We start from the raw sequence: 27,905 nt of genomic DNA on the forward strand, positions 1-27,905 counted from the left end.
TCTTGAAATACAGAATTTTATTTAAAAACTGTTTAAAGTAGAAAAAAACCCTGTCAAGAAAGACCAGGTGGAAAATGGTTTCCCAATAAAATGGAATTTGGGGGCAACAGAAGTCTGAAAGGCCACAGAGGAGAAACAGCACCGCTGTCATTTGAACAATGGCTAGTTACTTGCTTTTTTTTTTTTTTCTTTTTTCTTTTTTTGGCATTGTTAATCACTGAATCTGGATTTCCCTCTGACTTCCACAGAGCATGCACTACACAACAATCTGTCATAAAAACCTGTTTTCTACACACAGCGTAAGACAAGCTACCACCAGAAACAAATCAATACAAATACACCGGGCTGAACAATCTCAGTAGTGGGGAACACATTTTGCAGAATTCTGCCAAAAAAAGGAACTGAACAGGCTGTGGGCAACGCAAATGAGGGAGAACTAAGGAGTGAAGTATTTTAAATATTAATATTTCAGTCATGGTACTGTATATTCTTTAAAAAACAAAAACATTTTAACATTTAGTAACACACTAAAAAATTTTATCTCCAAAGAGATTAGTGCACTGGCAAAGTACTCAGGTGACAATGGGGAGCTGTGAACAGCAGACAGCGAGCACCCTAGCCTCACAGAGCCCAAGGTGACAATGGCCTTCACTGATCACTCCTTTGCCAGAGGTCCAGCAAGAACTTGCAGCACGATCACCTGCCTGCTGTATTTACAACATTCAGCAGCAAACTTGAGGAGCCAGAGGAGTTCCCAGAGGTCAAAGGGAGCAGAGAAGAGAACGTGTTAAATGTAAACTTGAAAGACAGTATGCTGGGACTCAATGCCCACTCAAATCCCAGAGATGTGGGCAGGTCCCAGAAACACAATACACAGGAACTTGGGAGACAGTTTGAAAAAATCAGAGGACTGCTCGCTTGATGGACAGCTGAGCTCTGAGCTCTTTGCCTCAGGCGCTGCAGGGCTGAGACACCCTCTAGTCACCCAAGCAACCATGCTGCTTGCTTTTATAGCAGGGATGCAACTGGTCAATGACACAAAATGGCCTTACAGAACTTTTCAAACTTTACTTCTGGGCCAAAGTCTACATCTGTAAGATTAAAGCAGCCTTAAAAGGCCTACGACAGCAGGTTCCAAAGGGTCTAAAGTCTGGCCCTTCCTTCCCAGACACAATGTTAGACACATAAAATCTCCTGTCATGTTATACTTTATATGTTGAAATATGGAAGCATATTTTAAATACTCTTAAGGCATTTTATTTATTAAAACGTTCTCTGCCAGAATTTCACATTAGCTTAGAATTCAATTCAGTCTTTACACTTCTGAGGTTGTCACCTCTTGTATTGTAAACCCCCTTCTCCATCAGTCAGTGTGACCAGCATCCACATGAAGAGCCCCATGGTTGGCCTCTTGTTCCCCTGGTGAACCAACTAGATGTTAATACTGCTCTGCTACAAGGCAAAAGCTCCTAACTCAAACTCATCAGAAAAGGTGAGACTTCTGCAAAGTGCACTTTGAAGAAGAGGTACTTTTTGCTTATGAAAAGAAACCAGTGAATCCTCTAAGATTAATAAAAGGGAGTATTTAACAGTTAAGCACATGATTTGGAGTGAAGACTTCAGATGTTGCTCTGCTGGTCCAGGCTGCTTAATATTCTTCTTGTTCCTCCTGTGGGCCCCCTTCATCAGGTATCACAAAGCCTTCCTGTGAAATGGGAAAATGTAAAGAGAGAAAAGCTATTACTCAGCCCGGTGCCAGCTCTGCCCTCACCTCACTGACCTCACAACTGAAGTCTCACATGTAAGCAGTCCTCCCTGTCTCCCACACACCTGGCACTTAAGCATGACCAGGTGACCACTATTGTATTTTTTAGACAATAGTATCCATTTCTTTTTTATTTTGATTTTTGATATAAGGTCTCCCTACATAGCCCTTGCCTGGCCTAGAGCTCAATTAAATATAAACCAGGCTGGCTTCAAATTCACTGTCCTGCCTTTCTGCCTCTTAAGTGCTGGGTTTAAAGGTGTGTCCACCACACCCAGCAACAGCACCATTTCTTAATGCCAAAAACTACACAAATTACTCTCACAGCATTAAGAAGTAGTGACTATTTATGTGTCCACGTCCAGGAAGGCGGTTCACACCTGTCACACCAGTTCTCAGTAGTAAGCAGAGGACGGCAGTCGGTAGCTATAGACTTGAGTTCCAGGGCACCTCAGGGTAGAATGAGACCCTAGCTCAAAAAACTCCTAACAGAGCTCCAGTAGCAAAGCACTTAATTACACACAAGACAAAACTGAATTCAATCCCCTGTTGCATAATAAAAAAAAAAAAAAAAAGTCAATGCCATGTAAGCAGAGTAGCATACACATGTAATCAATCCCAAAACTCCGGATGTGCAAACAGGAGTTCAAGATCATCCACTACCGAGTGAGTTCAATCCCAACCTGTTATGGAAAGCCTTGATCAAAACCAAAAAAAACTTGGGGGGTGGGGGGGCTTAGTATTCTGCCCTGTACCTGTACGACAGACTTGGTCTAGTATCAATGTTGGCTGAGAAGCCAAGAGCAGGGCAGACTTGGGGGCCCTCCCCCTGTTCACGTATAGCACAGAACAGCCATACTGCTCTTCCATAAAAACCCATCTAGATTTGTCTTTTCAACTCAGTCTGTATAACTTAAATTAGTTGAGATATACTTTCACTGTAAGACCAAAGACTACTATATCTTTATCATCTTTTCATTATTGAACATGTGTATAGTATGACACAGACCTTGTGAGGTACGCATAATTACAAATACTGTTAAACAGTGGACATGGCCAGGTACCAAATCCTAAACATAGGTGAAGAAAATCAGATGATTTTCTGATGAACTAATGTCATGATTAAAGGCCACATAATAAACATGAATCCAAAGAAAATCACAAAAGGAGCCAGGCAAGCTCCTGGGAGATGCAAGGCATACCCTGGCATCTATGGGCACAAACATCAAGGACCAAGGACACACCAGCAGTCCTAATAATAGCAACAACACCTCCAGTCAAGCTGTAAAGGTCAGGTGGTCTGTAAACTGTAGAAACTGGGCAAACCAGTCACTTTCTGGGCTTATTGCTTCCTCAAGCAAAGATAGAGCGACTCTAGGCTAGCTAGGGAAGATGTTCTGTGGCTACCTTGGAGGGAATCAAAAATGAAATTTTCTGGTAAGCCCTACTCTGGAATACAGGTACAAGCACAAAGTGAGCTGAAATCGACAATGTTACATTTCTTTCTTAGGTGGCAGAATAGAAGAAACTCTCTTCAGGTAAACACGTACATCTGTGGCATAAAGAATATCTACAATCCTCTGCAGTACAGGGTCATTTTCCCCCTCATTCTCCTGGCAAATCAGTTCAATGTTCCTTAGCTTTCCGAAGTAGAAGTCTCTCTCCTTCTCCAAGTCTTCAACAGTAAGCTTCAATACTTTGACCTGTACAAGATATTGAAAACAGTGAGCACTGGTGAATCAATAAAATATCAAAGCCCAAAATGATATGGTCTTTGATCAAAATAAAATATAAGCAAAATTCCAGTTCAGTTTAATGTCAATTTTCTTCAGCTTCAGATAAATAATATATACTTGTTCATGGCAGTCTTGATTCTGAGTTCCCAAGAAAGGGCAGACTGCAAGACTACACCTTAGAGCTGAGCGTGGTAATATATGCCTTCAATTCCAGCACTCTGGAGGCAGAGGCAGGCTGATCTCTATGAGTTCGAGGTCAGCTTGGTCTACATAGTGAGCTCCAGGACAGCTAGAACTACACAGACAGGCTACCCTGTCTTGGAAAAGGAAAAAAAAAAAAAAAAAAGAAGGGGCGGGGAGCAAGCACACCTTAAACTATTAAGGAGCTTTTCTCTGAGATGGGATTAAAAAGGGAAAATTTAAGGCTGACTGAGATGGAAGTATAGCCCACAACCCAGCTTAGCAAGATGACCAACAATCATAACTGAGTCCTTATCAGGAAGCTAGTTGGTCAATCAAGTCCAAGACTACATCTAGAGCTTAGTGAGTTAGGAGTGGTTCTAATTCCCTATAAATTCCATAGAGAGCTTAGATTTCTACAAAGATGCTATTTAAAAATTAAGGGCTGGAGAGATGGCTCAGCACTTAAGAGCACTGACTGCCCTTCCAGAGGCACTGAGTTTAATTCCCAGCAATGACATGGTGGCTCATAACCATCTGTAATGGGATCCAATGCCCTCTTCTGGTGTGTCTGAAGACAGTGACAGTGTATTCATATACATAAAATAAGTAAATAAATCTTTTTTAAAAATTAAGAACCGGGCAGTGGTGGCCCACACCTTTAATCCCAGCACTTGGGAGGCACAGGCAGGTGGATTTCTGAGTTCGAGGCCAGCCTGGTCTAGAGAATGAGTTCCAGGACAACCAGGGCTACACAGAGAAACCCTGTCTCGAAACCCCTCCCCCCCAAAAAAAATTAAGAAGTAAATCTTGCCAGGAATGGCGGCACATACCTTTAATCCCAGAACTCAGGAAGTAGAGGCAGTTGGATCTCTGAGTTCAAGGCCAGCAGCTTGGTCTAGGTAGAGAGTATAGGTCCTGGACAAGGGACTGAGGTGCGTACTTTACATATCAAAGCAGACCTGGTCTCCAGGTTCTCCTAGCACCTCTCAATCCCTACCTGGCAAAACCTGGCCCAACCTTGAACTTTACAGCCGAGGTCCTGAGCTGCCCTTCCCCAAGAGGTTCCTCCCTATATAATCCAGACATTTTGTGTCTGTATTTTGACTCTGTGCCTGTATGTCTGTCTCTCTCTATGTCTCTCTATATCTCTGTCTCTCTCTCTCTCTCTCTCTCTCTCTCTCTCTCTCTCTCTCTCTCTCTCTCTCATTCTCCTTCTTCTCTGTGTGTGTCCTTTCTCTCCCCACCCACCATGGTGACTCCTCTAGCCTCACTCCTTGGGGCCAGTGAACTCACCCGAGCAGTTTCCCAATAAACTTGTCTTAAATATATTCTAATCTGATTTAAATTGGCTCATTTTACTGGTGGAAAAATAACCTATTAGTGAGTTTCAGACCAACTCACTAATATATATACACCAGAGCTATATACTGAGACCTTGTCTCAAAAAATAAATGAGCATTAGGTAGGTAGGTAGACAGACAGACAAAATAGATAATAAAATAAATAAATCTTGTGGCTGGAGAGATGGCTCTTTGGGTAAGAGCACTGTTAGTACTGTTGCCAAGGATATGGCCTTAGTTCCCAGCACCAACATGGTGGCTCACAACCACCTGTAAGTCCAATGCACACAGGTGCCAAACAGAAACCCACAAAGGTATGCACAATAATTCCAGAACTCAGGAGTCAGGCAGAGGAGGGCTAGTTCCAGGACCACTTAGGCCACACATAGACACTCTTAAAAACTATTTTTTTCAGGGCTCCACAGAGAAACCTTGTCTCGAAAAAAACAAAAAACAAAAAGACAAAAAAAAAACAACAAAAAAAACCTTTTTTTTAAGTAATTATCTCCAGGATTACTTAATATTCGACCCTTGCATATCATGCAAGGATAAGTACTCCAAGGTTCTTGATGTAGAATACAGTGCTGTTCTCAGCCTAACAAACCTATCTGGCTCCATTTCTCCCATGTATCAATAACTACAAATTCAACTGCTTTCAGCGCAGCCAGACAGAACATGTAACAGAATGGGGTTCAGACTCTGGTAACCTGAAGAGAGCTTGAAATCCTTCATATTAACTTTTTTAAAAATGTATTCAGGTCAAGAGGCAGGTCTGTTGGTAAGCATCTGTAAACCAACCACTCAGGAGGCTGAGGTCCAGGCTAGCTAGAACTACATGAAACTCTAGTAAAAACAGAAGGGAGGAAAAAAAAAGACATATCAGACCAAAGTGTTTCTGCAGCAAGTACAGAGAAGCTGGGTATGAGTGTATGATCCTCACTTTCTAGGATCAAAGAAAAAACTGACTGGTTAGTAGAAAGTCAGCCTCCCGACCTCCCACACTTGACAGAGACCCATAACTACCCAGAGCTCCAAGCTTTCTCTTCAAAACCACAACCTGCCCAATCCCAACTACTGAAACCTATGGCACTGGCCACCCAAACCAGCTCACCCTGGATGCTTTCAAGAAATGACGTCTCCCCAGAGTCTAGTTACATAATATGGCTCTGCAGTACGTAGGGCTCTCACTTTGTTACCCTTATCAAGGATGGATCACAGGCTAGCACCCAAGAAACTGTCTCTAACTTCTTCAAGAAGCATGTATAGGCCTAAGCAACATCTTCTATGCTTTGATATTCTCTCCAATGTTTACATCAATTTTCCCAGCACAATGATGATAAATACCAATCTCCAATGCAGTGCACCCCAGAAAAGAACCTCAGTGTACCTCAGACAAGTGAGACCCTCCTTCTCAATTTCCAAGATGCAAATCCTAACTGCGCTGTGTTCATCTGTAGAACCTCACAAGGTGGCTAAAAAGCTATAATGTATTTAGTGTATGGCATGAGCAACTACAAATATAGTAGGTAGTTTCTGTATTTCTGACCGCTCTTTATACTCCTGTATTTTTCTCTATTACTGCTTCCTCTAGAGCAGTGCTTCTCAACCTTCCTAATGTTGTGCCCTTTAATACAGTTCCTCAGATTGTGGTGACCCCCAACCATGAAGTTATTTTCATTGCTACTTCATAACTTTAATTTTGCTGTTATGAATCATAATGTAAATATGTTTGGAGACAGGTTTGTCAGAGGGGTTATGACCCACAGGTTGAGAAACACTGCTCTTAAAAGTTTTAGGGAAGTCTCCTTTTTCCTAATCATTTCTTATTTCTTACAAGCCAAAAAATTCTAATCAACATGAGCTTTCAAAGGACCCTGCGCATCCACCCCACTCTGTCTACACTTCAAGAATGCCTTTTGTGCAGTGGCATTTATCTCAGTGGAGTCTGCACCAAACCCTATTCCATACATCTCAATTACTGTGAGCAAAGAATCAGCTCCCACCAGGTAAAATGGTACACATCTGCAGTCTCAGCCTTTGGGAAACAGAGGTTGTAGCATGGCTATAAGTTCAAGGTCCGCCTAGTCCGTGTCTCAAAAAAAAAGAACAATAAAGCCGGGCGATGGTGGCGCACGCCTTTAATCCCAGCACTTGGGAGGCAGAGGCAGGCGGATTTCTGAGTTCGAGAGTTCGAGGCTAGCCTGGTCTACAGAGTGAGTTCCAGGACAGCCAAGGCTACACAGAGAAACCCTGTCTCGAAAAACCAAACTAAAAAAAAAAAGAACAATAAAAATCCACCCACAAATTATCAGGCCTCCTCACACGAGGTGTTTAGTCAAAAGGCTGACTGACAAATGTGAGTGAGGTAATGGCGGAGCTGCTCTCAGTCCCTCCTTACACTCATCATGAAGGAGACTCTCTGGAATACAGGGTCAATTCCAGCCATGTGGCCTCGGCTGACCACTGTTTCCACTCTTGTATTTTCTCCTCTGGGACTGCCTCCTCTAAGGTTTTAGGGAAGGACTCACAGCAACAATGCGCAGCAGGTGACTGAGTCAAAATAATAATGCAAAAGCAATGAGCAAAGGTAAGGTTAATACAAAGAGAATCAACGGTCCACTTTTGTTTTTCTGATCTATCTCTAGTCATTGAACTGTGAGGAACTGAACCAGAAGAGCAGCAGGCCTTTCCTACCACTTCCATTCTCCAGCTCCAGAAAGCAACTCTCTGTTATCTTTCACTCTCTGAATCTCAGAGACCCCAAGAGCATTCCAACGAGTATCAAGAACTCATTATGATCCATATTGATCCACACTGAGGATAACGTCCTATGACTCCGGCACCAGGAGATCCACTGGCCTCTGTACACATATCAGACACACAGATACATACCCATAAAAGTAAATACATCTTTTAAAAAGTTGAGTTCCAGACAGACACAGGTTTCTATGGTACTAGGAAAGCCTGACCCCTGTTCTATTCCACTGTTCACAGCATACTCTGAAGACAAAGGCTCACATATGTCAAGAGATCATATCTGATCAGCAGAGAGGCCCTGCCTTTATAAGGGAAGCGAAGAACTGACAGTGACAATGTGAACACAGGAGGGGCATACCTGCTGCATCAACTCAGCTGCTTCATCATCTCCATTGCCCACGCCAGGATTCTTCCGCACCATCCCAGGGCCAGCCTTAGGAGCTGCAGTAGTCCTCTGTGCTGCAATGGGTCTCTGTGGGGCTGAGAAAAGACTAACCGCATTAGGAGAAATGTCAAAAACTAACAAATACACAAAAAGCAAGAAGTCAGTGATCATATAACTACTTTGCACAGACAGGTCAACAGAGGGAATCCATTCTAGAGAGCCCAGATACAAACAGCACAATGCCCCAAACACATTTGCCCAAAGTAGTTCTTTTCCTGACAGCAGACTTAAGTAACAATTTTGGCAGGCTCCTTCATGCTGGGGATAGTGTTCCTGTGAGATCTTCACTCTGCTGCAATGAACAAAAGGTGCGATCATTCTGGTATATTACAACAATGACGGACCTCAACTCACAGGCAAAGCAGCTTCATGGATCAAAGGCAAATCTTGTATCAAGAGCAGATCACAATCCCAGCTAGTACCGCAGTACTCTGTGCCCCATCTGGAAAACTAGCTCCCTCTAACTCACCACCTCAGAGTCACTGGACTATGTAAGGAAGGAGCTCACAAAGGCTAGGCAGGAACAGAGTCCACAGTAACTCAGAGCTCATCTTTTGATGTCTACAAAGAGATTTACAGGTCTCTCAGTGTTTACAGACAAAGGCAGACAAAACAGTGACAGAAAAGGATCTGCAAGTTATCATAACTAAGAAAGGCTCCCTCCTCTTCAAGATAAATTAACACTCCTCACTTTGGTTACTCATCTAACAACTCATTATTCTATAAAACAGATATAATGCCAGGCTTAGAAATCACTCATCTTCCTACCACCCCAAAATCTATAACCACAGATCTTTTAGTACACAGTCATAGGCATTTCCTTTGAATGGAGCTCTCTGGTACTTGCTTATCCTGAACACTGAATGTTTACTGCAAGACTCAACTCAATTGTTGGCGGTATCTGAAATATGCTCTATCTAAGATTACCTACGTAGTCGCTACTCTCAACAGATAAGGAATAAAAAGTATACATTTCTGAGGGCAATCGGAACCTTCCTATACTACTGATGGTATGGCAATAGACAGCTGCTTTGGAAAAAACAGGCAGTCTTGTGAACACTTTTATGTATGTAGCTCAGGAATATGGTTTCAAAATAAACTCTTGGGTATTCACTAAAGAGAAAAAAAAATGTGTTCCACATAGAAACTACTTCACAGCAGTATTACTCATGACAGCCAAACACTAACAGCAACTCAAACGACAGATGAGGTAGCCCACGCAATGGACTATTATCCTCAATAAAAAACAATCAAGTACTAAGCTAGGCTGCTTGAGAGGATAAAGCAAGAATATCACAAGTTCAAGAACCTATTTGGGCATTTCTAAGAGCCTGTCTCAAAATTCAGGGGGCAAGGAGAGCCTGGTATGCTTCAGAAGTACACAGCTTCCCTAGCATGTGTGAGACCCAGGTACTTGGGGAAAGGGGCAGACACACAAGAAAAATTATCAGCTGGTGTAGTGGTGAATGCCTTTAATCCCAGCTTTGGGACACAAAGGCAAGTCTCATGAGTTTGAGGGCAGCTTTGTCTATATAGTGAGTTCCAGATAAGCCAGAGCTACATAGTGAAACAGTCTCAAAAGAAAAAAGCTATAACACAGATGAACTTTAAATCATTACGATCAGACATGATCTCTTGACATGTGTGAGCCTTTGGCTTCAGAGTGGGTTGTGAGCAGTGAAGCAGAACAGAAGCCAGATACCAAGACAAAGTTAATACACATTCTATGCTTGTATATATAGAAAATGTCCAAAACCAGAGAAGTTATAGACAGAAAACAGATCAGTCAGTGCCTAGAGCTAGGGACAGGAGAAAAGTTGGAGGAAATGAAAAGTGATCGACACTGAACACAAACGGGTTTCTTTCTGGGTGATCAAAATATACTAAAACTGTTTGTGGTAATAACAGTGATACAATTCTTTACTTTAAAAAAAAGGGGAGGAGGGGGTGTATACACATTTTTAATCCCAGCACTTGGGAGGCAGAAGGCAGCCTGGTCTACATCGTGAGTTCCAGAATATCAAGAGCTACATAGTAAGACTTGTCTAAAGAAAGAAAGAAAATTAAAAAAAAAAAAAAGTGAGGGCATTTTTAGGTTTTACTGGTTTTCCTGGTTTTCATTCAGTAAAATGCTTGCCTTGAAAGTCTCAGCACCTGAGTTGTATCCCCAGAATCCATGTAACAGTACATGCGTGTAATCCCAAGCTAAGACAAGCAAATCCCTGGGACTCCCTGGCAAGCCAGCCTAGCCTATTAAGCCAATTCCAGACCAATGAGATATTTCAAAAAACAGATGAATGGTACCTGAGGACTACCCAAGGCTGTCTTTCATCTCCAAATGCACCTGCACACACATACACACACACACACACGAGAGGGGGTTGAAGAGATGGTTCAGAAGTTAAGAGCATTTGCTGCTCTTCCAGAGGATCTGGTTGAATTCCCAACACCCACATGGTAGCTCACAACCATCTCTAATTCTAGTCCCAGGGAATATAACACCATCTTCTGGCCTCTAAGGGTACCAGGCACATGATGTGATCCAGACATACATACAAACAAACAAACAAAAAATCCACACACATAAAAAATAATGATTTGTTTTTAAGTAAAAAGGGTGAAGGATATGGTGTGTGAACTCTTTTTCAATAAAGCTATTCAAACAAAAGCTCCAATCAGTGGAGGAGGAGGAACGAAGTTCAAGGTCATCCTTGGCTACACACTGAATTCAAGGCCAGCCTAGGCCAGAGACTGTCTCAAAAAAAGACTTCCTCCATCATTAGCAGGGAGTGGTGGCTCACAACATATGCACATGTTCTACGAATATACTACAAAAACACACCATTGGAAACCAAACAAGCCCAAACATAATCAGGACTCTATCTACAAACCACTTCCCCTCCCTCCTAGCCCCTGCTAGCAGCAAAGCAAACTACAAGCAGCTCTCAATGCTGAACCTCCATGAAGGAAGACAAAATCAGGCACAGAAAGCTGGCCTACAGACTGATGGCAAAATGATGCAGACAGCCTAGAAGAATCCCTCAAAGACTGAAAAAGCTCTTGAGTCCTAAGCTTCAGGCCTAACTGTAACTTACCTCCTAAGTGTTTATAAAGTGCCTTAATTTCCCATGTAACTAAAGCGCTTGAACATGAGCTAGCGTAGGGAAATTCTATTGCAACCAACAAAAGCCCTTCGGTAAAACAGCATAAGTCACTCATCCAGGCCAGAGACAAGTGTTAACTTCCTACTTTACAGAGGTGAAAGACCTGGGAACAAAGTGAAGAGGCTCCCACAGAGCTGCAGAGCACAGGTATCTATATCTGCCACATGCCAGAGTCCATATCCCTAACAAAAGCACACGGCAAAACTCCTTACTCAGAGCTACAGCATAACGCTGTATGGAACACCTATGCCCAAACACCACTAATTTTTTTTTCTTTTTTAAGAATAAAAACCTCTGGTTCAGTGTTGAATGAGTGGAGTTACTGGAAGTGGTTCTGTTTACCTGCACTACCGGAGCCGAGAGGTTTCTTCGGTTTACTCAAAGCTGGAGCGACAAGAGAAGGAGCCACTGCAGTTTCTTGACCTTGTCTGGCAGCTACAGGATCATACTCTTTTCCATCATAATTTGCATCAAAAAACTTCTTGAACCATTGAACGAATTCAAAATTGTCCTGAAATTTTCCTTTTACTAATTTATCCACAGGAATTATCTGCAGAGAAAAATCAAGACCATTCAGAACAAAACAGAGGGCTTTGGCAAACATCAACCCTGTCTACTCATCAAAACAACACAAAGCTCTGCCAAAGGGAGAAAATATTTTAAATCAGTTTGCTAAGATCAGTTAGCATTCAATACAGTACCAATCCCTAACCAGTCCTCCAAACTCCTGAGAAAAAATGTTGAACAGAAAAGGACCAAGGACCTGATCTGGCTCAGTGCCTACCGGCACGCACAAGGCCTTGTACTGAATCCTCAGCACCACTGAGGAACCAGTATCACCAAAGTAATATACACATATCAAGACACAATGAAAGGCAGCAACTTCACTGTACCATGAAGAGAAATTCCCTGGCTGAGTACAGTGCCACACATTTGTGAACACTCTGGGAGCTAAGGCAGGAACATGTCAAACTTGAGGTTAACCTAGGCTACACAGTAAGACTCTATCTAGAAAAGGAGGGGAGAGGCTCAGCAATTAAGAAGATGCTCTCCCAGAGGACTTAGCTTCAATTCCTAGCAACCACATAGCAGCTCACAACTGTCTGCAACTCCCAATTCCAGGAAATCTTACACCTTTACACAGACTACACATGCAGGCAAAATAACAATGCACAGAAAATAGAAATAAATAAATAATTAGAAAGGGAGGGAGAGAGCAGAGGGGAGGGGAGAGGAGAGGAGGGTAACAAGTCAAGGTGCAGAATCAAGTACAGTATATTTTTATAGAAATAAATCTAGAAATTAAGATAGTTAGATGTCCTACTAGTAAAGATTAAATAACACTTAAAACAAAACACTAGTCTGATATATGACCAGTGGGATGGGTAAACGTGCACTCATGTGTTTCATGTGCGCGTGCTCTCTCTCCCTCTCCCCTACCCCCTGTCTCTTTCTCTCAATAAAATGTAATGAAAGAAAGTTTTAGGGCTGGAGAAATGGCTAAATCATTGAGGGCACTTGTTGCTCTTTCAGTTTGGTTTGGTTCTTAGTATCCAAATGGTGACACACTGCAACTTCTAACTCCTCTTCTGACCACCACAGGAATCAGACACACAAGGGATACAATGTATAAATGCAACCAAAACATTCATACACATAGAATAAATGAACCTCTTTAAAATAAACTGTTAATCACTGGTTCAGATTTACAGGTTGACTGCCCCAAACCATTACTAAATTCAGACAATAAAGAAAGAAGACAGTGAGGGAAGCAGGGAGGGACGGTAGAGGAAAACTTCTCATCAAGTTAACTAGAAACAAGTAACATCAATCGGCAAGAGAAAATGTCCAAAACGACTTTAAAATAGCCAGGGAGAGTTTCTCAAACCTATGATCTCATCACTCAGGAAGACGAGACTGCAAGATCACCACGAATCAAAGCCAGCCTGGGCTACACTGTGAGTTCAAGGCCAACCTGAGCTAAACAGACTTTCAAAAATAAATTTTAAAAGGGCCAGCAAGGCCAGGTAGGATGGAACATGTATTTAATCACGTACTTGAGAGGTAGAGGCAGGAGGTTCTCTGTGTGTTTGAGACCAGCCTGGTCTACACAGTAAATTCCAGTACAGCCAGGGCTACACAAAAAGACTTGTCTCAAAAAGACTATAAAAAAGGGAGGAGGGCAGAGAGATGGCTCAACGAGTAAAGATACATGCTGCCAAATGTAATGACCTGATTTCCCAGTTGTCTGCAGATTTACAAATGCACTTGCATGTGCACGGACACATGTACATACATGAGTGTATACACACACACACACACCCCTACAGCCTCCACACACACCTCTTTGTATAAGATAATTAAAAATTAAGTAAAAATGTTTAAATATAAGAAAGTAACCTAAACAAAGGAATAAAGTTTACTTACTTTGTCAACGCCCATCCTCTTGAAGCCTGCTTGTAGTATTTTGAAGTTCTGGATATACTCATGTTCTAGCTTAGCTTGGAATTTCACTTTCTTCAAGGCAATGGAGCCAGGGAAGAGCATGTCCATAAACTGACAGTATGCAGCTCCTAAATCAACAATAACACAAAGCAAGAATTCAATAAACAGTGTGTCACTAAGTACCACTTTTTCATCCCAGACAGAATCTCACTATACAGCCCTGGCTGGCCTAGAATTTGCTATGTAGGCCAGGCTGGCCTGCCTCTGTCTCCCGAGTGCTGGGATTAAAAAGCATGTGCCACTATGACCCACTCTAAATGCTACTAGTGAAAAAGCATGGGCATCTACATCTACTTAACCCAAATACAATTTTATTAAAGACAGGTTTCATGTAGCCTAGGCTACAGTCAAACTCAATGGAGGTCAATTTTTGATCCTTCTGCCTCCACTCCCAGAGTGCTGAGATTTTTAAGCTGGAAACAACACATCCCATTATATGTGTGGCGCTCGGAATAAAACCCAGGGCTTGTGTATACTAAGCAAGTATTTGACAGAAGACCATCAACAGCCAAAAAGATGGGCCACAGAGACAGCTCAGTAGTTAAGAAAATGTATGGCTCTTGCAGTGGACCCCAATTCAGTTCCTAACATCCATGTCAGATGGCTCTTAACCACCTGCAACTTCAGCTCCAGGGGAATCTACACCTCTGTGAGCAACAGCACATATGCGCACATTTAAAGTAATAGAAATAAGTATTTTTTGAAAAAGATTATATGAATACAAAATAAAATTTTAGAAATCTATTAACAAAGGGCTACAAAAAAAGCTGGCGGGGCTGGAAAGATGGCTCAGCGGTTAAGAGCACTGACTGCTCTTCCAGAGGTCCTGAGTTCAAATCCCAGCAACCACATGGTGGCTCACAACCATCTGTAATGAGATTGGATGCCCTATTCTGGTGTATCCGAAGACAGTGACAGTGTAATCATAAATAAAATAAATAAATAAATCTTTAAAAAAAAGAAAATTAACTATTAAAAAAAAAAAAAGAAAGAAAAAAGCTGGCTTAGCAATTAAGAGCACGAGGTCCCTTCAGAGGACCTCGGTTTCATTGCCAGCACTCACAGAGCAGCGTGCAGTTGTCTGTAACACCAGTTTCCAGGGGGTCCAATGCCCTTTTCTAGCGCCAGTAGTACCTGAGTACTGTACAGACATGCATGCAAGTGAAAACTCATACACATAAATAATAAACACTTTTTTAAATATATTAACAAAATGGGGTCTTATGTTTGGTTTTAGAAATAGGATCTTGCTCTGTAAATCTAGCTGACCTGGAAACGTACTACAAAGCCTAGGCTGGCCATGAACTGATAGCAATTCCACTGCCTCAATCTCTAGAGGACTAAGTCAAAGCTCATTTTATCTGACAAATTCTGTAACATACTTTCAATTTGGAAAATAGGCAGAAAATGAAAGTTACTATGAAAGTTTAACACTTGCTAGAAACTGTCATAAATACTAGAAAGAAAAATCCTCAGAACAATAAAAAGAAAAAGAGAGGCAACACATTTTCTAAGTCTTCACAAAGATATACACTCACTCCTCTCCATTGTGGCACACGCATGACCACCGACATCCATCATACACACAGGTTTTTTTTTGTTTTGTTTTGTTTTGTTATTTTGAGACAAAGCCTATCAATGTAGACCAGGCTGGCCTTAAACTCAGAGATATGCCCACTCCTGACTCTTAAATTCTAGGATTAAAGACATGCACCACCACACCCAGCATAATATTAATTTTCTTAGAGCAAAACAGTAAACAAAACACTAAGAAACCACTTGGCATCAGGAATTACCTGCCTCTCAGTAAGAAGTCTGCTCAAAGGATCATTAGGTTTTTTTTTTTTTTTTAGAACTCATAGAATCCTTAGAAATATTAAACTTTTAAAAACTAGACCAGGGAGTTGGGGGACGTAGCTCAGTGATGGAGCTACAAGGATCTGAGTTCAAGCCCCAACACAAAGGAAAAAAATTAAAAACAAGGCCCAAAATATGTGGCCCAGTAAATACCACAGAGGCTAAAGACCAACCGTAGTATTACACTGAGCTCCTGAGTCCCATGTGTGCTAATGTTTATCCCATTAGCAGCCTATAGGACACCATACAGTTGAGAAAAGCACTATTTTCTAGAAAAGGAGTATTCCACGTGGCTAACTCTCATTGACCCAATCAGTGAGTATATGTATGTATATGTCTATATAAAATTTTAAAAATTAATTAGTAAGGTCCCTGTGATGGTTTGTATATGCTTGGCCCAGGAAGTGGCATTATCTGAAGGTGTGGACCTGTTGGAGTAGGTGTGTCACTATGAGCGTGGCCTTAAGATCCTCATCCTAGCTATCTGGAGGCCAGTATTCTGCTAGCGGCCTTCAGATGAAGATGCAGAACTCTCAGCTCCTCCTGCACCATGCTTGCCTAGATACTGCTATGCTCCCACCTAGATAATGGACTGAACCTCTGAATCTGTAAGCCAGCCCCAATTAAATGTTGTCCTTATAAGAGTTGTCTTGGTCATGGTGTCTGTTCACAGCAGTAAAACCCTAAGACAGTCCCACTAAAAGAGGTAGTGATAGAATGCACCAGTAGAAAGCTTCCTAAGGGTTTTTTGGTTGGTTGGTTGGTTGGTTGGTTGGTTGGTTGGTTGATTAGAGACAGGGTCTTGGTATGTAGCCTAAGCTGGTCTGAAACTCTCAATAAATCCTCCGTTCTGCAACTCTCAAATGCTTAGGATTACAGATATGTACCACCATGCCCAATCCTTCTGTCCTTTTCATAAATATCTCAGATAGGAGGAAAAAAAGTTAAAAGGGGGAAATCCTTTCCAGTCTCTGCCTGAATGACAAATGCAGCTGTGACTAGGGCAAAAGTTGACAACTCAAGCATAGCTTCAAGACAACTGAGGAGGACCTTGCCTCAGTGGCCCAACAACCTTCAGCAAGCAGAGTCCACTCAGTCTGTGGCTTGACAATGTGGACTGATGGGAGGAGGCTGAGGCAAGCAGTATCCACTGGCTCTACTAGTCACAGCTCTGTCTAAGGCTCTGCTTGTGAACAGAGACCACAAAATACAATACCAGGGCACTGATCTCAAGTGCACTGATGTTCAACCTGGTTCAGTTCAGAGCACTTTTGAAAAATATAATGAAAATCACAGCCAATATTTCCTTATACTCTGATATACATCTGTAATCCCAGAAGCTAAAAAAAAGTGGATCATGAGTTCAAGGCCAGCCAGAACCCAGGAAAGGCCAGACACAATGTAATCTGTAATTCAATCTGTAATTCCAGAGCAGACAGGAAGGGGTCACAAGGCATCACCTGGAAGCTGAGGGCCCAGCAAGCCTAGAATACATAGAGTGGAAGAAAGAAAGACTCTGCCTCAACAAGGTATAAGAGAACCAACTCAAGACCTGCCTCTGCTCTCCACATGTATACCACGGCACACTGGAGTCCTCACCTCATACATCACACACAAAGTAAATAGCTCCAGTGCTTTCATATTAACATAACAAAACACACATGACTACTAAAAGTGACACAGGCTTCAAAGAGCACATGCAACTTATCATCTTAGATATAAATAAAATCTGCAGAGAGGCTGGGGGAGGGCGGGTATTAATGCAGACCTTAAAATGCAAGCTGAAAATATTTTTAACAAGGAAAAATACTATTTTGATTTTAAAACAATAAAAAGAATTGTAGAATTTGCTTTTTCTTGTATGTTACTCACTTTAACATTCTGAGGGGCAAGACTAGAAACAAACTACACCGCCAATCTACCAAAGAAGACGTGAATAGTACTTCCCAATGGACACAGGGGCACAAGCATCCACTGGCTCCTTCTGGACAAGCAAGCCTACTGTCAAATCATTCTGTATGAAGACACTTGGATGGTGTCTGCAACACCTCGTGCACCAGAGCTGACACCTGACAGAACTCGGGATGTCTCTTGAATCAACCTGCCAGTGTCACCAACGTTCTCCTCACGCTTCCTCACTTCCAGAGCCAAGTAAAGGCTCCTTACTCAGTGGGCAGAGGCAGATGGGAGCACTTCACAGCCAGCAGCACATTACTAGGGCAGGACCCCAGCTCTGTACTTCTAGAGAAAAACCCATCCCTGCCTTCTAAAGACTATGCTTGATGACTTTCTGGTCTTTGATCTGATGCTTATTAAGAGTTTGATAAGAACTCTGTCTTGAAAAACAACACATTTTGTTATAGAATAGTCTGCCTCTTCATGCCATGACGTGTCCATGACAGCTCACTGCCTACATATGAAAAACCTGGGGCCAGATTGGGACATGTCCAACTTATCTACACAGGAAGACAACATCTTCTAATTAAGTGAGAAATATTTTGGACTGTATTTATAAACAGAAATAAATTTTAGGGAAAAACTGCTGGTGAGAAAGCAGTCTCCAATGAAAATGGAGATGACCTCACTCCCACATTACTCATAGATCACAGGGCAAACAAGTGCTTTAAAGGACTTCAAAAAAATGGTGACACAGCAATGAAAAGCTGAGAAAATTAACAGAAGACAGAGGACAGCAGCATAAATCTAAGGCAGACTATTTTATAACAAAATAAGATTAATAAAAGCCATTCTTGGGAACCACTGGTCACTGTATTCTTCATGTATTGCCTCTCTCTGGACAATGGGAAAACAGATTGGACCTCACATGGCAAATAAGGCAAACAAATGAAACCAAGACAAAGACTAGGAGTTCCTCTACCCTCAAAAAAAAAAAGAGGAAGTCCAAAAGCTGAACACGTCAGGAAGCAGCTAAGGAATGGCAGGCAAAAAGTCCGTAGAAATAGGACGTGAGGACCGAAGACTATGGGCTCTTCATCTGGAAAAAGGCTCAGTCCCCACCGTGCTCTTAGTTCAACATTCCCAATTCATTACTCAAACTCTCTACGCCATCTTTCCATCTGAAATTGGAGGTACCTCTACTTCCTCTTGGAAATACACAAGGAACTAAATGGAGATGTTTGAGAAGCGTCATTTACATTACATTTGAGAGCTGAGCCTGGTGGTACAGGATGTCTGAAATCCCGGCTTCTTAGGAACTATAGGCTCCAGGGTGAGTTAGAGGCAGACTAAGAAATTTAGGAAGACTTCGTCTCAAAATTTAACTTAAAAAGAGCTAGGGCTCAGTGGTAGTGCACTGGTATAGTATTTGTTAACTCCTGTCTTTAACCACTAACTAGTACAAAAAAAAAGTTATTTACTAAAAGAAGCAAGATTCTGTGTCATTACTGACACTTTCCCCCAGTGGGGACTGAAGTCAGAGACTTGGGCATGTTAGCCATGCTTTCTTTACCTAGAACTACACCCACACCCATAAGACAAGAATTTCAGTAGTTGGAGGAAAATATCCAATCCTCTCTCTCTTCCCCTCTCCTTCCTTCTGTTTGTTTGTTTTGTTTTTTGTTTTTAAATAAGATTGATTGATTGATTGATTGATTGATTGATTTTATGCATGAGTTCTATCTGCATGTACATCTCTGTGCCAGAAGAGAGCATCAGATCCCGTTACAGATCGTTGTGAGCCGCCATGTGGTTGCTAGGAACTGAACTCAGGATTTCTGGAAGAGAAGATATTCTTGACCTCATCTACTAACTGTGGCAGATCCAGTTTGAACAGCCATGACATACAAGGCAGGGGAGATGGCTCAGTAGGTAAAAGCACTTGCTCTACAAGCACAATGGAATCTATCCAAGTTTGAATCCCCAATACCCATGTTAGGAAACAGGCATGATGTGCATGCCTATCACGCCGGTATTAGGAGGGTAGAGCGGCAGCAGATCTCAAGACCACGTCAGTCAGCCTACCCCAGAATGAAAGCCTAGTCAAAACAAGTTTCCACCTCCAGTTCAGTGTCAGACTCTGTCTCAGGGCAAAGACAAGAAACTGAAGGCCTCCACATGCAAGTACACAGACCCACACCCTCCCCTGCTTCTCTCTCTTCTCTCTTACACACTCACACACACTCACACACACACCCTGACATGCTCTTTAGTGTATCCAAAGTTAGCAGACCTCTCTAAGTCAATAAAAAAGCTGGGTGTGGTAATTCACATCTATAGCCCCAGCACTGGGGTGAAGACAGGAAGATTCAACATCACACTCATACATAATCAAGTCTGAAGCTAGCCTGAGCTACCAAAGACCTGACTCAGAAAGAAAAAGAAATACAGGTCAGTGATTAGTAAAAAATTAAACTGGCCTCAAAGATGGCTTAGCAGGTAAAGGCCCTTGCCCTCAAGCCTGACAACCCTTGGGACCCACATGGTAGGAGGGAAGTTGCTGTCTTTTGATTTCTACACAAAAGCTATGCTCCACTCTTACCAAGAGACTTACCAAGACTCTTACCAAGACTACAAAATAAGTAACTGTAACAAAAACTTGTATTTAAGAAAGACAGACAGACAGAAACACAGACAGAGGGCTGGAGAGATGGCTCAGCAGTTACATGCCCTGGCTGCTCTCCCAAAAACCTCAAACTTGATGCCCAGTACCCACATGATGGTCACAACCTCTATAACTCAAGTCCCAGAGAGATCCCATCCTCTCTTCTGGCCTCCATGGGCACTGTGTGCACGTGGTTCACAGACATACACATGAGCAAAACAATGTATGCACAAAACTATAACATTAAAAAAATAAACCAGAGATAAGCACATTCATCATAAATAGTAATCACTGAGAACATAAGTCCATTTCATTTGTTCCAGTACCCCACTTCTAGAAATCACTGAGGAGCAGATGACTATGAAGCCAGGAGTACTGGCATGGGCTTGTAATCCCTGTACTCAAGAGAATCAAGCAGGAGGACCACCAAGGGTTTAAGGACAGCCTAGGCTGCATGGAGTGAGTTCTAGGCCTGTGGGCTACAGAATGAGATCCTGCTTTACATACATAAATAGCAGGAAAAAAGGTTAATATTAAAAGGTACTTAACCATGCCATAATAAAAAAAATGGAAAAAAGAAAAATCAATGACCAAAAATGAGTATCAGAGCAAATAACTACATTAAAAACATGGAAAGAGAGCTGGAGAGTTGGCTCAGTGGTTAAGAGCACTGACTGCTCTTCCAGAGGTCCTGAGTTCAATTCCCAGCAACCACATGGTGGCTCACAGCCATCTGTAATGGGGTCTGATGCCCTCTTCTGTTGTGTCTGAAGACAATGACAATGTACTCATATACATAAAATGAATAAATAAATCTTTTTAAAAAATGGAAAGGAAGAGCATATAGCATATAGCTTTTCAAAATAATGACTTCTAAGTTACCAACCCTGAAGAGTATCTCATGCAAAGCTGGAACGTATGACACATACATACACAAGGTAACTAGTGAGACTCTCTGAGTGACAGGACTCCTAGAAGCCCTCCCTCCCAGCACTTTCCTGCACGCTGTCCAATTCTCACACAGAATCATCTTGCTCTTGTTCTCCCTCATTGCCTCTCTGGGAAATGGTAGCTTTGAGGAAACTGGTCCTGGGAATAAGAAACATACCTGATGAATTAATATAAAAATAGCTGGCTGGGTATACTGTTCAGTGATAAAGCACTATCTAGCATATGTGAGGCTCGGCATTCAATCTCAGGCAACAAAAAGTAAAAAGTAAAATTAACACAAGAGCACCATTACAGTTCTGACCTTAGATAAACCTTAATTGGGGCCACATGAGCTCTGAGTGAGAAGCCAGGCCAGGGGATGTAGTCTCAGCAGAAGGCAGTGGACACGCAGGCCAGGAGCGTGCTCCTCTAAAAAACGTATTCATTTACTTACTTTTGAGACAGAGCACCATGTACCCCAGACTGGCTTCAAATTCACTCAGCAGCCAAAGCAAAACTTTGAACATCTGATCATCCTGCAGGTGGATCCACATCTAGGTTCAGACAGCCTTGGGAATCAAACCCAGTGCTCTGAATGCTAAGCAAGTACTCTATCAACTGAGCCACACATCCTAGCACTCAGTATGGGTAAAGCTGAAAGAAAAAAATCTATAATCTCTTTGTGGTGGTTCCATATAAAGGCCTGCGCAAACCCTAAAGCCACATATACTTTTAAAAAGTAGTCTCCTGAGCCAAACATGGTAGCCTACACATTTAATCCCAGCACCTAGGAGGCAGAAGCAGGTGGATCTCTGAGTTGAAGGCCTGCCTGCCTGCCTGCCTCCTTGGTCTATAGAGCGGCATGGTCTATGACAGACATGGCTATATAGAGAAACTGTGTCTTAAAAAAAAGAAAAGTGGGGGGGGGAGGGCTTACCTGAACACAACTGTTCTATCTTTGTCAGATTTAACTGCAGAGATTCATTGATCCAAGCCAGCATGTCATGTCGACTTAGGTTATCACTGGTGACTGACGTCGAGTACACATTCACTGCCATCTTCTACAACATGTAATAAAGAGAGAAGGCTCCTGTTATAGTAAACATGAAAGTGAGGGCAAGCAGTTCCCACGGTTACCAAGAACCTGTACAAATATTCAATTTTAAGTGCAGCCTTATTCCCTGAAGCCAGGCCAGGGGAAACCAGACACCAGGATTCCAGTCATAAGACAGAGTTCCATGCATAAAATGACCTGAAATAAATGGCCCCAAACCAGGCAGTCTAATATTTAGACCTCATGTTAATAAGACTGACACACAATTATAAGCCACAAAGGCACTAAAGGAGCAAACATGGACTTTATAAGGGAAGCTGGTGCACAAACAAGAACATTCTGCTCAAAAACACTACTTCAAGAGCTAGAGGGTAGAGCATGTGTTCTGCATGTTTGATGCCTGGGCTCAATCCTCAATACCACAAAAAATAAGTAACAAAGGTGGGCGTGGTGGTAACAAACCTGTATTCAGGGGGCTGAGGCAGAAGGACTCAGTTCCAGGCCAGCATGAGCTACAAAGTAAGACCTTATCTCAAGTCATCACCAACAACACACAAACCCAGGGCTCAAGGCATGGCTCACCAAGAGTGCTTAGCTTGCCTGGTATGCACCTGTGCCCCAAAACCTGGGCCATCCCTAGCAAGGCTATCTACTTTCACAGGTTTCAACAGCCTAGTACTGTACACAGGTGAGGTCAAGTGACAACCTCTCAAAGTCCTTGGCACCTACTATTCTTTGCTGCACACCCTAGAAACTACAGGGTATCTGAGCACCAACCAAGTATGAGGTCTTTTGAAGACCCTTGTTACTGAACTGACAATCCTCTTTAGGCTCACTTTACTCTGTCCATTTCAAGGATGAAGAAAAGGAGACCCTGAGTATTTACAGGCAAGCCTGCTCAGCCCTATTTTCCCATTTCTCAGAAAATGCTGCCCCTTACCTTTCTGTCAAACTTCTGAAATTATCTTTTTATTTTGGGATGTAGATCTTGCCATATTGCCTCAAACTCCTAGACTTCTGTTATCCTCTTGCCTCAGGCTTGGAAGCAGTTGGGACCACATGCACCAATCATTACAGCCAACTAAAAACCTCATTAGAACACTAGGAAATGTGGGCACCGTACTCGGAGTCCCAGGTCTGTCATCTCCTCAGTCTCTGTATTTTTTGTTGTATGTTTTTGTGTGCATAAATATGCATGTGTGTGGCAGTCAAAGGAAAACTTTCAGGAGTTGACGCTCTCTCCTTCTATCATGTAGCTGCCAGGGATCAAATTCAGTTGGTAAGGCTTGCTGGGAAGCACCTTTACCTGCTGAGCCATCTCATCAGCCCAAACAGTAGATTTTATGGTGATCCAGAGATTTAGAATTGTTCTTATTCCCTGAGACATCAAACTTGCCAATGGAGTAAGGGATAAAATTCACAGCAATTTAGAACAACCATGAGACCCCAGCCCTTAGCTCTCTTGGGAAGCTTCACTCCCTCCACTTAGTAACTAGTATGCAAGGGCCTCTTCCCACACTCATCTCCTGCATGGAGTTACTGCAAGCCTTGAGTCATACAACTCCGGTCGGAGAGCCAGAAGACTGGGTTCCCTCACCTAGTGCTCATGTTAAGAGCAGGGGTACCTAGGTCTAGACACACAGGGCAGTTTATGCCCCTGATATCCCTGTCCTCCCCCTTCCCCTCACAACCCCACACCTCACACAGTGCCTTAAACAGAGTAAGTGCTGGGTAAATGTTACTTGTTTCAGACTGTGGAGGAAGAAAAGGTGTCTACATAAACTTTTCAGAAAGCTAACCATCAACACTCTATACACTCCCCAACAATCGGCTGACAGAAGTACCACAAAAGAAAACTGCAAAATTTAGTTTCTCACTCTACAGGTAAACTATTCGTCACGTTTCCAGAATACTTCATTCAATCCTCTGGGACTATAATTATCACACTAAAACTGACTTATTCCTCTATTTCTGAGCCTCCGCAACTGGAGGACCTGGGCTTGAATACGAGTCTATTCCATTAGCGGTGATTTGGGCAAGTTACTGAACTCAGTGTACCTCAGCTCTAAATTAACACAACCATCTGAAAAGGATCTCACAGAGAGCTGTATAAAATAAGGACTGAAACTGAGCTGGCATCACATCAACATAAGCCATAGGAACAAACGGGGTCGGGTAGAGGCTGCCTCTTCTTTATGCTATCTCAGTGCTAAACCTGTGCCTGATATCTGCTGCCAACACCTCTCAAGATCCCCTGCAAGCCCTCAAATTACTCTATCTCAACCTGTTCCTACACAGCAGCCAGAAAGAATTTTCTGAATCACAAATCGCATGAGGTATTTCTCTGTTTAAAAATCCCTGGATGAACAAGTAAATGCATATTGTGTGCAGAATGCTATTATTAAGTACCAATGAGAGCCATCCAAACTGAATGACGTGATCCCAGATTGAGCACTTACCATTTAGCTTGGGTATATCCCTACACATTGGGCATTGTGTGTCTCATGCTATCATAGAATAAAAGCAGCTGCTAAAGCCACATGTGTTTCCTGACCACACCCCAGCTCAGAAAAGGTTAATGGCCCTTCACCATCATGTAATTTCAAACTCTTTCATTAGCAGTGCATTAATACCAGGTCCCATGTGCTCCACAAGCTCTGTGGCCACTAAATACATGGGATTAGGCACCCTGTGGATGTGCAATAAACATCCACTCACTCAACCAATTAATTGGCTCTTTCAGGCAGTCAAAACAGAGCCTACTGCTCCAGCCAAGCTCTCTCTCACTTTCTGGTAAGAATGGTTGAGCCAGAAGTGAAGACCCATGCCCATAAACCTAGCACTCAAAAAATTTAGGCAGAGAGACCACTCTAAATTCAGGACAAGTGTGGGACATATAGTACACTCTAGGCCAACCTAGGGTACAAAATAAGATCCTGTCTCAAAAAAAGTAACAAAAAAGTCCACTGCTTAGCCTCAGTCAGTGCAAGACCCTAGAGTTCAACACATACCCTGCCCTTTCAGGGCTCTCTGAGCTAAGCAAAATACAACCATAAGGAAAAATCCCCTTTCCGTCTACGCAAGTATCTCTTTCCCTTCAGTGACTCTCGGGGAGTCTCCCTAACTCATTCTATTCTGCTTTTCCCACACAGTATCCCATGACCTAGCTCTGTAGCTAGATGACCTTCAATTTTTGATTCTTCTACCTCTACCTCCCAAGTGTGAGGACTACAGGCATGTCCCCCACACGTGGCTCCCCAACTCACTCCAATTCAGTGTAGGATAAAGTACATCCTATTCCTCTCCAAGTACCATCCCGGGGAGGAGGCACTAAAAAGAGCTATGTGACTGTGAATGAAACATGTCTCCTTTTCTCAGGAATGGCTCACCTGTAAAATGGGTAAGACTCTACCTTCCTCACAGAGCTGTGGTAAGGATTAAGAAAGAATCCGAGTGATCAATCCTAAGAGAAAAGCACGACTCCTCCCAAGCTTCTGTATGCTGGCACTTTGACACCGCAACAGAAGTCACGTCTGTATGAAACAGTTTCTAGATGGAGAAGAAGGGGTAACACACAGGATATGACTCTGTTGTTGAGATACTTGCTGGGCAACATACAGCAAGTCATCTCACTACCCAGAGTCTCAGACTCGCCTCTGTAAAAGGGTGATGAGCAGCTCAGCGACACAGTGGGGGAACTGCAGTCAACTCCCGGCACCACAGAGAAAATAAAACGAGCAAAATACAACAGAGGGGAAGGAAAGAAAGAAAATGAAGATAGCATCGTTTCAAGACAATGTGACTATTAAATGACACAACGCTACATCAAGCTCTTAACACAATGACTTATACACAAGTGCCCATTAAAGAGCTATCTTGATTAATGCTATCCAAGACATCCCATCAAGGGCAGACATCAGGCCTAGCTAACTTCCCTCAATGGGCAGCAGGCTCCTCATCGCCAAGGTGCAGAGGTCAGGCTGTACCCTGCAGTACTGGTATCACCCTTTTACAGTAATTACAGAAATTATCTTGGCCATGTATTCATTTTCTTGCTTCCTAGCTCTCTACTCACAAAGCAGACTCCTAGAAAGCATGTCTTTGCCTGTCTACTCCCTGATTAGAACGGGGCCTAGCATTTACTAGTCACTCAAAAAACACCCGCGGCCCGCCTTACTTCTGCCGGGCACCGCGCTGAGACCTTTCTATGCTTAATCCTACTGTCTCCATTTTACAGATGAGGAAACTGAGGCACGGGGAGGCTGAAGCGCCTGCCTAAGGTCGGACTCTGAGGTCCCACTCCCGCGGACCAACTCCCACCCATTATGCAACGACGCCTCCCACACCGAGGGTCTCCACCGCGCCCCTCGTGCGCGCGCCCGCGCGCGCCCGCGTACACACACCCTCCAGGCCCAGCCGCAAAGCCAGGACTTCGCCGGTCACCACCAGGCAGCCCCCACTTCCGGCCCACGCCCCGCCCCCGGGACAACGGAGCGCGCGCCCCCGGCCCAGGCCGCGCACCGGGTCACGGCCCCGCCCTTCCCCCCACGGCCCGCGCGGCTCCGCACGGCTCACGAGGAGCTGCCTCCCGTGAATTCCCGACTGCTGCCGCCTCCCGGGCCCGCCAGCCGCCTCACCGGCTCTCACAGGACTCGCGTCCGCTGTCCGCGCGCCCGGCTCCGGTTCCGTCTTCGTCTCGTTCAAACCGTCGGACCCCGCCCGCCCGCGCGCAATGACCTCACACGCACCCCGCCGTGACGCGGCGACGCAGGGGCTCGTCATCGCCCGCCCGGCCTTTTATAGAGACAGACTGGCCCGCGGGCCGAAGGCGGGGCCGAGTCCTTGATCGACAGCTGGCGTGCTCGGAGGCGGGGAGCAAGCCTGTTGGGCACGTGGTCAGTTGCAACCAATGACGTGTGAGTCTTCTCAGAGGGCGGAGCCCGGTTGCACATTCTGGTTTGCCGTAGCCCAGAAGAAAATTGGTTTGACTGAGATGGATTAACTGAGATGGATTTTGGGTGGGCTCAGAAGGAAGGTTAGTTGATAAAGTGCTCTCCTAGCATGCGTGAATCCCTGGTTTCGGTCCCCAACACCACAGAAGCCGGCTGTAGTGGAACACACCTGTCTTGCCAGCAAATGGTTTTGTCATTATCCCAGACCTTCTCTCTGGGAGTTCAGCCTAAGGTACACGATACCCTGTCTCAGAAAGAAAAAAGAAGAAACTGGGAGTGCTGGGCTATTCAAGGCCAGCCTGGTCTATAGTAGCAGGCTAGCCATAACTACACAGCGAGTTTTGGTCTCAAAAAAGAAAAAAGGGTCTTCAAAATGCTTTAGCAGGTGCATGCCCCCAAACCTGACAACATGAATTCAATCCCCAGGACCCACTGATAGAAGGTGAGACCCGAGTCCTGCAAGTAGTCCTCTGACTAACACATATGTGGCACTCACATGCCTACACACACACACACAAATATGCCCACAAATAAATTAGCCTGCTGTGGTGGTGTGAACGTTTAATCCCAGGACTCAGTAGAGACGAGTGAATCTCTGAGATCAACACCAGCCAGAGAGCTACACAGTATTTTTTACTTTTAATAAAAAAAAAAAA

The 27,905-nt window shown here is 43.4% G+C and overlaps 1 protein-coding gene across 1 annotated transcript; it reads right to left on the reverse strand.

Moving 5' to 3' along the window:
• Positions 1–27,018, reverse strand: Mapre1 (microtubule associated protein RP/EB family member 1). The gene is made up of 7 exons (XM_028775332.1): positions 26,935–27,018; positions 22,181–22,304; positions 13,818–13,963; positions 11,733–11,940; positions 8,140–8,261; positions 3,316–3,468; positions 1–1,705 (listed from the first exon to the last, which is right to left on the reverse strand). The coding sequence occupies exons 2-7, from the start codon at positions 22,299–22,301 to the stop codon at positions 1,649–1,651; spliced, it is 807 nt and encodes a 268-aa protein (XP_028631165.1). The 5' UTR covers positions 22,302–22,304; positions 26,935–27,018; the 3' UTR covers positions 1–1,648.
• Between the last annotated feature and the right edge of the window lie 887 nt (positions 27,019–27,905).

Source organism: Grammomys surdaster, unplaced genomic scaffold (genome assembly GCF_004785775.1).
Source record: "Grammomys surdaster isolate TR1022 unplaced genomic scaffold, NIH_TR_1.0 254, whole genome shotgun sequence".
In the NCBI taxonomy this organism is placed as follows: domain Eukaryota; kingdom Metazoa; phylum Chordata; class Mammalia; order Rodentia; family Muridae; genus Grammomys; species Grammomys surdaster.

Bases quoted from the DNA above. Each gene is read 5' to 3' on its own strand.
- Mapre1 (XM_028775332.1), bottom strand. From the start codon at position 22,301: ATGGCAGTGAATGTGTACTCGACGTCAGTCACCAGTGATAACCTAAGT. The intron at 8,262-11,732 runs GTAAACAGAACC...GTCTTTTCTCAG, and splicing joins TCTCGGCTCCGGTAGTGCAG to CCCCACAGAGACCCATTGCA. The intron at 3,469-8,139 runs GTATGCCCCTCC...TATCTTGTACAG, and splicing joins CAGCTGAGTTGATGCAGCAG to GTCAAAGTATTGAAGCTTAC.